At 40.4% G+C, this 12,276-nt stretch overlaps 1 protein-coding gene across 3 annotated transcripts in view; it reads right to left on the reverse strand.

The window, feature by feature from the left end:
• The window catches only part of MRTFA (myocardin related transcription factor A), a 204,422-nt gene that overhangs the window by 123,624 nt on the left and 68,522 nt on the right, over window positions 1-12,276 (reverse strand). For all 3 annotated transcript variants that reach the window (XM_012459027.2, XM_064368071.1, XM_012459024.3), the window contains one exon: window positions 8,512-8,773. Coding sequence is in view for 1 of the 3 variants with exons in the window: in XM_012459024.3 (XP_012314447.2) it covers window positions 8,512-8,773 (262 nt within the window). In the remaining 2 variants the exon portion in view is untranslated. The remainder of the gene's footprint in view (window positions 1-8,511; window positions 8,774-12,276) is intronic.

Here is a 12,276-nt window from a genome sequence, read left to right on the forward strand (position 1 = left end):
ACCATCCTTGCCAACATGGTGAAACCCCGTCTCTACTAAAAATACGAAAAGTAGCCAGGTGCGGTGGGGGGTGCCTGTAGTCCCAGCTACTTGGGAGGCTGAGGCAGGAGAATCGCTTGAACCCAGGAGGCAAAGGTTGCAGTGAGCCAAGATTGCGCCACTGCACTCCAGCCTGGTGACAGGAGACTTCATCTAAAAAAAAAAAAAAAAAAAAAGAGTATTTATCTAAATATTAACGTAAGAGTGAAAAACAGAAAATGATTCCAATTCAAATGTCTCCTTTTTTAAGGAGAAAGTAAGTAAATGATGGCACAGAACAGAATGTTATGCACTCTATTAAATGTTATTTCAGTAACATGAGAAAAACAGGACACAGAATTGGGTCTGTAGTATTAGCTTGGCTATTTAAAAAACATACATTTGCAAGAATACTAGAGGGATATAAACCACATGCTAACAGAGATTTTCTCTGGGAGATGGGATCCATTAGAAGTTGAGTTTTTGTTTTTGTTTTGTTTTGATGCTGGAGCAGGAATTCTATCTGGTATCTATTCTCCAGGGGCCTAGCATAACATGATGAATAAGTAAGAATGAGAAATTGATTATCTCTAAGTACTGGAATGAAGTAGGTTATGAAATTCTCTAAGTCACATTATAAACAGAATCATTTAATCAACTGACATGCCTAAGATTGGAGAATTTTCAACTGGGGGTATCTAATCTAGAAAATCCTTGAAAATCAGGCTTTCTGAGAAATATAATTAACAATCCTCTTTCCTGTCCCCAAGAAATATTGTAATTTGGATCAGAAACTGCCCACTCAAAATTTTCACTTCTCCCGGCAATTAATTAGAACCTCTTTTGCAACACATGAAAGGATACAGTTCGAAAGGATACAGTTCGTACCCTTAGAGAAAAAAATACATGATCTGCCCTTTATTCCACAGGCTGCACATGTGAAAAACAAATGGGTACTTCTTAAATCTTTCATAAAGGAGGAGAAAACGCACTGTGAAAGAGGAACTAGTAAGCCCCTTTTCACTCCCATTCTCCTGCTTACTTTTCCTTACATAGCTCTTCCAATCCTATCCAGCACCTCAGATTACAGACACACATAGAACTCCATCTTTGTATCTCTCAGAACAATATCTGAGATCAGCAACAACAGTTAGAAAATAAAATTTTTGTAAAAGGTAACATTTATAATAGCAATAAAATATATGAACCATCTAAAAATAAATCTAACAAAAGACATGTAAGATCATCAGAAAAAATTTTTAAAAACCCATTGAGAGACCTTAAAAAAGATCTAAATAAGTGAGGAAAATATATATTTACAGTGTAATATTCTAAAAAGGTCAGTTCTTCCTAAATTGGTTCATAGATGTAATGCAATTCCAATCAAAATCCCACAGTGATTTTAAAATTTAGATGGAAATGTAAAGACCAAGAATAGACAAGAATGAAACTCTTGAAAAAGAACAAGGTGGAAAGACTTACTTCTCCCATACAACGGGGCTTATTACAGTTATCATAATTAAAACTGTGAGGGCAGGCATACACAAATAGCCCAATGAAACCAAATAGCGAGCTCAGAAACATACCCACATAGATAAGTCCTTGATATACAAAAAAGGTAGCTCTGTTGATTAGTGGAGAATTTTCAATAAATGGGAATCCACTTGAAAAAAAAATTGTATCTTAGCTTATTCCCGTATGAAAAATTATTTCCAGAAACATAAGACACAAAACTCACAAACTATAAAAATACATTAAATTTAGAAATTCTTTTTGTGTTTTGTTTTGAGATAGGGTCTTGCTCTGTCACCCAGGCTACAGTACAATGGAGTGATTATAGCTCATAACCTTGAACTCCTGGGCTCAAGCAATCCTTCTGCCTTACTCTCCCGAACAGGTGGAACTAGAGGCATGTACCACCATGCCTGGCTCATTTTCTTAGGCGACGGGGTCTTGCTATGTTGCCCAGACTGGTCTTGAACTCCTGGCCTCAAGCCTTCCTCCAGCCTTGACCTCCCAAAGCATTGAGATTACAGGCATGAGATACTACATCCAGCTAAATTTAGAGATTCTTTATCAAAAGACAGGATAAAGAGAAAGTAAAAGGCAAATCACAAAGTGGGAGAAGATGTCTGCAATACATTTAAGCAACAACAAACTACTATTCCGAATATTTAAAGAACTCTTACTCAAGAAAAAAAAACAAATACAATAGAAAGAGTAGGCAAAAGACTTAACTTGCCACTTCACAAAAAAGGAAATACAGGCCAGGGCCAGCATAGGCAACACAGCAAGACTCTGTCTATACAAAATATAAAAAAATGATCCAGGCATGGTGGCACACTCCTGTAGTCCCAACTACTCAGGAGGCTGAGGCGGGAGGATCATTTTAGCCCAAGAGATCGAGGCTGCAGTGAGCACTGTATTCTAGCCTAGGCAACACAGCAAGACACTGTCTCAAATAATAATAATTATAATAACTGGTAAAAGAAATCACTTTCCGTTATGATATACTGATTGAATGGATGCCAGAACTCCCTGAGCTGAAGCCTAAGGGCTTAGTTCATTAGACAGATGTTTCCAGGCTAAAATATACCTTAAAAGTTTTTATCAACATTTCACAATGGCTAGTAAAGTTTGGGTTAACCAAACGAACCTCTTCTCTTTAAGGCTCCAATTTCCTCTGTTTAGGAAATGAAGGTGTCAGGACCTTGATTGCCTAGTGCCCCGTAGAGACCTCTGCTAACCCACTGATTTTGTTTTTCTTTTTTGAAACAGAGTCTCGCTCTTGTTCACCCAGGCTGGAGTGCAGTGGTGTGATCTTGGCTCACTGCAACCTCTGCCTCCCCAGTTCAAGTGATTCTCCTGCCTCAGCCTAAGTAACTGGAATTACAGGCACCTGCCACCAAACCCAGTTAATTTTTTGTATTTTTAGTAGAAAAGAGGTTTCACCATATTGGCCAGGCTGATCCTGAACTCCTGATCTCAAATGATCTGCCCGCCTTGGCCTCCCAAAGTGCTGGGATTACAGGTGTGAGCCGCCGCACCCGGCCACCACTGAATTTCTATATAATACATGCTTCTATGTGAAACAGATCAAAGTACATTTCTCACTCCACTCTCTCAACATACAGTACACCCATTCAATAAATGGGAATCCACTTGAAAAAGCACCTCCTCTAACACTAGAATTTATTCTGTTCTAGAACTCCACACTTTCCAATTTCACAATCTTCTCAAATATTTTCCATTTTGGCTCCTATCATTACCTCCCAACAAATGACCATGTAAAAAATCTACTGTAAAATATAACCATCTTCTTATCAGCCTCTTTCCTCCAGAGCTGAATGCTGGAGAGTAACAAAATTTAAGAGGTAGGTAGAGAAAGATAGCAAAAGGTCTGAACGGCAAAGCGAGTGGCTGGAAATGTAGAGTTTAAAAAGCCAGGAAAGGGTAAGTCACAGATATCCCTGGAGGAAAAGTTTCAAGTTGACAACTATGTCAAATGATGCAAAGAGGTTAAGTAGCATAAAGACTACTTTATAAGGGCTTATTTGATCTACAACAAAAAGAACACAAACTGCTTTAGCAATGGCAGTTTCTGAAGACAGGTAGTGACAGAAGCCATAAAACAGTTTCTGGAATATGAGAAAGTAGAGAGAATAACTGTAAACTATTCTTTCAGGAGCTTAAAGACTAAGGAAAGGTTAGAGTTGTTGGGAAGGATTTCAGTTAATTTATATGCTAAGTGGAAAAACTTCAGAGAAAAAGGCTGAAGATGCACAAACACCTTGGGCCCAACAGCAACAGCTGCCTTCTGCTCTACTAAGAAAACAGAGTTCTTAACCTGTAGTGGAATAAACAAGTAAACCATTCATTGAGTATATGCCAGTGAACAAAATAAAGTTTCTGCCCTCAGGAAATAAACTATTTAAGGGGAAAAAACAGACAATAAAACACACACACACACACACACACACACACACACAGATAGTAAGTGCTTTGAGGAAAAATCAGGATAGAGAGTAACAGGAGGTGCTACTTTAGAGAAGACAGGCAGGGAAGACCTTCCTGAGGAAATGACATTTGTGCAGGAACTTCAATGAAGGCACAGCAAGTACAAGGCCCTGGGATAGGAACATGTCTGATGTGTTCAAGAAATAGCAAGAAGTCAGTGTGCCTGGGAGCTAGGGGACAAGGGTAAGAAATGACATCAGAGAGAGGCCGGGTATAGTGGCTCACGTCTGTAATCTCAGCACTTGTAGAACAAGGCAGGCAAATAACTTGAGGTTAGGAGTTCAAGACCAGCCTGGCCAATATGGCAAAACCCCGTTTCTACTAAAAATAATTTTAAAAATCTGGGCATGGTGGTGTATGCCTGTAACCCCAGCTACTCGGTGGCTGAGGAACAAGAATCACTTGAACCTGGGAGGCAGAGGTTGTAGTGAGCTGAAATCACACCACTGCATTCCAGCCTGGGTGACAGGGCGAGACTGTCTCCTTTCCCCACCAAAAATAATAATAATAATAATAATAATAATAATATCAGAGAGGATATGAAGGCCACATCATAAGTACTATGATTTCATCATAAGCCTCACAGAAAGGCATTGAAGAGTTTTGAGAGTAGTGAAGCAGTGTCTGATTTCAGTTTTCAAAGGCTCACGCATTGCTGCTTGAAGAATTCCAATTACAATACAGCGTGATAAAGTAGGTTCATAAAGGGCAACTGGGGCACGGTGGCTTACACCGGTAATCCCAGCTCTGTGGGAGGCTGAGGCAGGGGTTAGGGTGGGGAGATGGGATCACTTAGGTCAGAAGTTTCAGACCAGCCTGGCCAACATGGTGAAATCCTGTCTCTACTAAAAATACAAAAATCATCCAGGCATGGTGGCACATGTCTGTAATTCCAGCTATTCAGGAGGCTGAGGCACAAGAATCACTTGAACCTGGGAGGCAGAGGTTGTCAAGAGCCAAGATCGCGCCACTTAACTCCAGCCTGGGTGACTGAAGGAGACATCATCTCAAAAAAAAAAAATGGGGGCAACTGGGAAAACCAAAAGAGGGGCATCTAACACTAAATATGAGTTAGGAAAGACTTCAAGAAGAGTGAGGGAGAGAAAGGGTATCCCAAACAAAGGCCACAGACGTAGAAAAGAAATAGGGATTTTGAAAAGGCTTGACATTTCTTTACACCAGCTTGACATTTCTTTACACCAGATCGGACAGAAAGTATTTTATAAAAATATACCACTTACATCTACAAAAAAGAAAGATATCCAATAATAAAACTAATAAATACCTGTATGACCTTTCTGGAGACATTCACTCTGTGTAAGACATTAAAGAAAACTTATTTAATTGAAGAGCTAAAACAAAGTAATGGACAGGAAGACTCAATATTTTAAAATGTGTATTTTCCACCTACTGTTTCGTTTTTTTAAAAGACAGGTTCTCACTATGTCTCCCAAACTGGAGTGCAGTGGTGCAATCATAGCTCACTGTGATCTCAAACTCCTGGGCTCAAGCAATCCTCACATATCAGCCTCCCAACATGGTGAGATTACATTCTCCCCACTTAACTATAAGTGGCACATTTCAAATAAAAATCCCAACAAGTATACCAAAAGACATATACAAGAATTCCATAGCAACCCATGATTCCTAATGGCCCCAAAGTGAAACAACCTAAACATCCATAGTAAAATGGAAAAACAAATTGCATTTTATTCATACGATGAACTGATTATACAGCAATAAAAATAAACTCCAGCCACACACAATTCAACATAAATTTCAAAAACATAAAGAAATCACCAACATAGCCAGGTGAGGTAGCTCATGCCTGTAATCCCAGCACTTTGGGAAGCCAAAGCAGATGGATCACCTGAGGTCAGGAGTTCGAGACCAACCTGACCAACATGGACAAAACCCCGCCTTTACTAAAAATACAGTATTAGTTGGGCGTGGTGGCGGGCGCCTGTAATCCCAATTACTCAGAAGGCTAAGGCAAGAGAATCGCTTGAACCCGGGAGGCAGAGGTTGTGGTGAGCTGAGATTACACCATTGCACTCCAGCCTGGGAAACAAGAACGAAACTCTGTCTTAAAAAAAAAAACAAAAAAAGAAAACACCAACAGAATACACACGTATGACTCCATTTATATAAAATTTAAAAACTAACCACACAGTGTTGAAAATCAGGATGGTACTTTCCTTCGAGCAGGGAGAAGGGAGTATTGATTGGGAAGAAACACAAGGAGGGGAAAGTTCCGGAGTATTAGTATACTATTTCCTCCTAAGTAGTAGTTACTAACAGGTGTACTCACTTTGTGGTAATAACAACACAAGTTGTGGGTTATTCTGTATTCATGTTATACTTCAGTAACAGGAAGAGTACTGGTATCTGTGATTTACTTCAAGATACATCAAAAAAATGAGATTGAGAGCTACATGTGATGGCTCAAGCCTGTAATCACAGCACTTTGGGAGGCTGAGGCAGGCAGATCACCTGAGGCCACGAGTTTGAGACCAGTCTGGGCAACATGGTAAAACCCTGTCACTAAAAATACAAAAATTAGCCATTCATGGTGGCACATGCCTGTAATCCCTGCTACTTGGGTGGCTAAGGCAGGAAAATCACTTAAACCCAGGAGATGGGGCCTGCAGTGAGCCAAGATTGCACCACTGCACTCCAGTCTGGGCAACAGAGTGAAACTCTGTTGCAAAAAAATTAAATTAAAATTTTAAAATTAGATTGATAGATGGATAGTTGGATATCCATGTTATAAAGCAAGCTTTATAAAATGTTAATGGTAGAATCTAAGAGATGAGCATGCAGGTATTCACTGTAAAATTCTTCCTACTTCTGTCTTTCTTTTTTTTCTTTCTACTTTATGTTTAAATTTTTTCATGATAAAATATTGGAGGTAAAAATCCAAAAGGGTTTTTCTGTTTTGGGTTGTTTTTTTTTTTTTGCATAACTTGATAAGCCAATTCTAAAATCATGGAAAATTAAAATGGTAATAGCCAAGACAACTTTGAAAAAGAAGGTAAGGAGAGAGAGACCTGTCCTAACAGATGGAAAGACTGATTATTAGGCAATAACTAAAAGAAGATAGTACTAACACAGAGATGGCCAGAAAGACCAAAGAATAGACAGCCTAAAAACTAATTCAGGCACACGTAGAATACAGCAGGCACTAAAGATCAGTAGGAAAAAGTAGAACTATTCAGTAAGTGGGGATTAACAGATTGGATTAGACGAAAATACAGAATATCTTTAACTTAGAAGGAAAATCAATACTGATCAATAAACACAAGTTCCTGAAGAACACATAATATACTTTTCTCTCATTTATATATGGGTCTAAAACATGAGAAACAACATTATATATTGCTTAAGAATATATTCACATGGGAAAAGAATACAGATATATTTGGCAATGAAATACCAAATTCAAGTCAGTAGTTACCTTCAGGGGTAATGAAGATTTATGCAAAGTACACAAATTGGGTGGTACTTGAACACACAAGTATTTTCTATATTGTTCTTTATACATTTTTTCCAATCTTAAGTATTTCATAACAAATTATAATTTTTTGAATTAAAAAAAGTGAGGAATGAGTACGTGGTTTTTAAACAGTACTTAACACAGTTTAATGGGCTGGAAAAAATACTAGAAATAGGGAAATAAGAGAAGATGTTAAAACAAAGAGAAAAAGACCAGATTCTGCAAAGCCTTGTAAAACATGTCAAGAAATTTATTCATTTATTTACTTATTTATTTGAGAGAGTCTCGTTCTGTTACCCAGGCTATAGTGCAGTGGCGCCATCTCGGCTCATTGCAACCTCCGTCTCCTGGGTTCAAGCAATCCTCCCACCTCAGTCCCCCTAGTAGCTGGGACTACAGGCATCTGCCAACACACCCGGTTAATTTTTGTATTTTTAGCAGAGACAGGGTTTCACCATGTTAACCAGGCTGGTGGTCTCAAACTCCTGATCTCAGGTGATCTGTGCACCTTGGCCTCCCAAAGTGCTGGGATTACAGGCATGAGTCACTGCACCCAGTAAGAAATTTATTTTCCTTTTGTTTCATCCCACAAGGCAATCACGGAAAAGTTTTAAGCTAGGAAGTTTAAAAGATTACTCTGACAAGGTTGTATGATAGAGTATGTTTCCTAATGACAGAGGTTTGTTTACCATTTAATAGTTTATAATACATTGATATTAGTGAATATATATGCTGAATTAATGAATTTATGGAAGGAATGGGATGAGGAAAGCAGAGAAATTAGAAAGAAATTATAATAATCCAGGCAGGAAATGTTGTATTTACAATGATCCCATTAACTTACAGCTATCTCTCTATTTTATAAGAAATATTAAGATTATAAGAAACTTTCAAGGAACCTGAAACTAAGGATCTATAACTTTATAAACATGAAGATCCTGGTTCAAATTAGGGAAAGGAATAATTCTGTATCTACTCACCATTCTTCCGCTCACTAAGTGGAGGCAAATTGGGATTCCTGCCAGGGTGGAGGCCTAAAGTCAGCTCGGGCTGCAAGGAGAGCTCCTGCAGTTCATTGGCAACAGCTTCGCTCTGGGGACTGGGTGCCGCAGATAGGGAAACGAGTACTGGTTCATCATCATTTTCGCCAGCCCCTCCTCCGTCCAGCCCATTCACAGCAATGACGGAAGGGGGCAGGCACACCACACTGGAGAAATCCACTTTGGCTTTTGTGATGGCAATCTGGAAATGGAAGAATAAATGAAAGTTTAGATGGGACCATGACAATAAGGTTTGGCGGCGTCCCCACCCAAATCTCATCTTGAATTGTAGGTCCCATAATTCCCACAGGTCATGGGAAGGACTTGGTGGGAGGTAACTGAATCATAGGGGTAGCTACCTCTGTGCTATTCTCATGAGTTCTCACAAGATCTGATGGTTTTATAAGGGGCTTTTCCCCTTTTGCTCGGCGCTTCTCCTTTCTGCCACCATGTTAAGAAGGACATGTTTGCTTCCCCTTCCACCATGATTGTAAGTTTCTTAAGGCCTCCCAAGCCCTGTGGAACTGTGAGTCAGTTAAACCTCTTTCCTTTATAAACTACCCAGTCTGGGGCAGTTCTTCACAGCAACGTGAGAACAGACTAATACGGTAAATTGGTACTGACAGAGTGGGATGCTGCTGTAGGGATACCTGAAAACGTGGAAGCAACTTTGAAACTGGGTAACAGGCAGTGTTTGGAACAGTTTAGAGGGCTCAGAAGAAGACAGGAAAACATGAGAAAGTCTGAAACTTCCTAGAGACTTGTTGAATGGTTTTGATCAAAATGCTGATAGTGATATAGACAATGAAGTATAGAATGAGATGGTCTCAGATGGAGATGAGGAACTTGTTGGGAATTGAAATAAACGTGATTCTTATAATCCTTTAGCAAAGAGACTGGTGACATTTTGCCCCTGCTCTAGAGATCTTTGGAACTTTGAACTTGAGTGAAATGATTTTAGGGCATCTGGCGGAGGATATTTCTAAGCAATAAAGCATTCAAGAGGAAGCAGAGCATAAAAATTTAGAAAATTTACAGCGTGACAAGGCAATAGAAAAGAAAAACCCATTTTCTGGGAAGAAATTCAAGCCAGCTGCAGAAATTTGCATAAGTAAGAAGGAGCCGAATGTTAATCACCAAGACAATGGGGAAAATGTCTCCAGGGCATGTCAGAGACCTTCACACCAGCGGCTCAAAGGCCTAGGCGGGAAAAATGGTTTCATGGGCTGGGCCCAGGGCCCTCCTGCTCTGTGCAACCTGAGAACATGGTGCCCGTGAGTCCTAGCTGCTTGAGCTCCAGCCATGACTAAAAAGAGTCAAGGTACAGCTCAGGCCATGGCTTCAGACGGTGTAAGCCCAAAGCCTCAGCAGCTCCCATGGGGTGTTGAGCCCGCGGGTGCACAGAAGTCTAGAACTGAGGTTTGGGAACCTCCACCTAGATTTCAGAGGTTGTATGGAAACACTTTGATGTCCAGGAAGTTTGCTGCAGGGGTGCAGCCCCCATAAAGAACCTCTGCTAGGACAGTACAGAAGGGAAATGTGGGGTCAGAGTCCCCACACAGAGTCCTCACTGGGGCACTGCCTAGCAGAGCTGTGAGAAGAAGGTCACCATCCTCCAGACCCCAGAATGGTATGCCCACCAACACCTGGAAAAGTTGTAGACACTCAACATCAGCCCATGAAAGCAGCCAGGATTAAAGCTGTACCCTGCAAAACCACAGGGGCAGAGCTGCCCAAGGCCATACGAGCCCACCTCTTACATCAGCATGACCTGGATGTGAGACATGGAGTCAAAGGAGATCATTTCAGAGCTTTAAGATTTGACTTTCCCGCTGGATTGTGGACTGGCACGGGGCATGTATCCCCTTTGTTTTGGCCAATTTCTCCCCTTTGGAATGGGTGTAAATATACCCAATGCCTGTACCCCCACTGTACCTAGGAAGTAACTAACTTGCTTTTGATTTTACAGGCTCATAGGTGGAAGAGACTTGCCTTGTCTCAGATGAGATTTTGGACTTGGACTTCTGGGTTAATATGGAATGAGCTAAGACTTTGGGGGACTGCTGGAAATACATGATGTGTTTTGAAATGTGAAGACCTGTGATTTGGGAGGGGCCAGAGGCAGAATTTTATAGTTTGGCTGTGTCCCCACCCAAATCTCACCTTGAACTGTAGTTTCCATAATTCTCATGTGTTGTGGGAGGGACCTGGTGGGAGGTAAATTAATCATGGGGGTGGTTACCTCCATGCTGTTCTCATGATAGTGAGTGAGTTATCACAAGATCTAATGGTTTTATAAAGTGTTTTCCCCTTTTGCTTAGCACTTCTTCCTGCTGCCTTGTGAAGAAGGATGTGTTTGCTTCCCCTTCCACCATGACTGTAAATTTCCTGAGGCCTCCCAAACCCTGCAGAAATGTGAGTCAATTAAACCTCTTTCCTTTACAAACTACCCAATCTCTGGCAGTTCTTTACAGCAGCTTGAGAACGGATTAATATACATGAAGAAACTATGCTACTGGAGTATATACTGATACTAGTATTATAAACTACATCACTGATACACTATCATTATTCTTAAAAGCTTTTTGTAAAGTAAGCTATCAGCCACTGCTTTCCAGACCCCCGAATGGTAGAGCCACCAGCAGCATGCAACCTCAGCATGGAAAAACCACAGGGGCAGAGCTGCCCAAGGCTTTGGGAACCCCCACTTTATATCAGTGTACCCAGAATGTGGGACATGGAGTCAAGGATTCTTTTAGAGCTTTAAGATTTAATGACTGCCCTGCTGGGTTTCAGACTTGCATGGGGCCTGTAGCCCTTTTCTTTTGTCCAATTTCTCCCTTTTGGAATGGAAATGTTTACTCAATGCCTGTATCCCTATTTTATCTTGGAAGTAAGTAACTTGTCTTTGATTTTACAGGCTCATAGGTGGAAGGAACTTATCTCCAGATAAGACTTTGGACTTCTGAGTTAATGCTGCAATGAGTTAAGACTTTGGGGAACTACTGAGAATAACTGTATTTTGAAATGTAAGGAGGACATGAGACTTGGGGGACTAGAGGCAGAATGATATGACTCTGATACTGAGAATAATTGTATTTTGAAATGTAAGGAGGACATGAGACTTGGGGGACTAGAGGCAGAATGATATGACTCTGATATTTGTCCCACCCAAATCTCATGTTGAAATGCAGTCCCCAATGTTGGAGTTAGGGTCTGATGGGAGATATTTGGGTCATGGGGGCAGATCCCTCATGGATTGGTGCTGTCCTCATGATAGTGAGTGAGTTCTTGCAAAATCTAGTTGTTGAAAAGTGTGTGGCACTGCCCCTCTTCTTCCTCTTGCTCCTGCTCTTGCCCTGTGACATGCCTGCACCCGCTTCACCTTCTACCGTGAGGAAAAGCTCCCTCGATGGCATCATCCTTGTACAGCCTTGCAAAACCATGAACCAATTAAACTTCATAAATTAAAAAAAATACACATACACGCACACACATACACCCCGCTACTGAATCCTATGCAGTTAATAAGAATTTTTATAAAGCATTTCTAATGTGGGAAATGCTTATTGTAAAGCCACATTTAAGAAAAGTAAGATATAAAACTACATACTCATATATTAAAATATTACACAAAGAAAAAATATTTTAAGAAGTATACCAAAACACAAAAGAGGGGTTCTGTTTGATTGGAAAATGAAAAAT

The sequence above is a fragment of the Aotus nancymaae genome, unplaced genomic scaffold, assembly GCF_030222135.1.
Source record: "Aotus nancymaae isolate 86718 unplaced genomic scaffold, 86718_ANA_hifiasm-v0.15.2.pri h1tg000076l, whole genome shotgun sequence".
NCBI lineage: Eukaryota > Metazoa > Chordata > Mammalia > Primates > Aotidae > Aotus > Aotus nancymaae.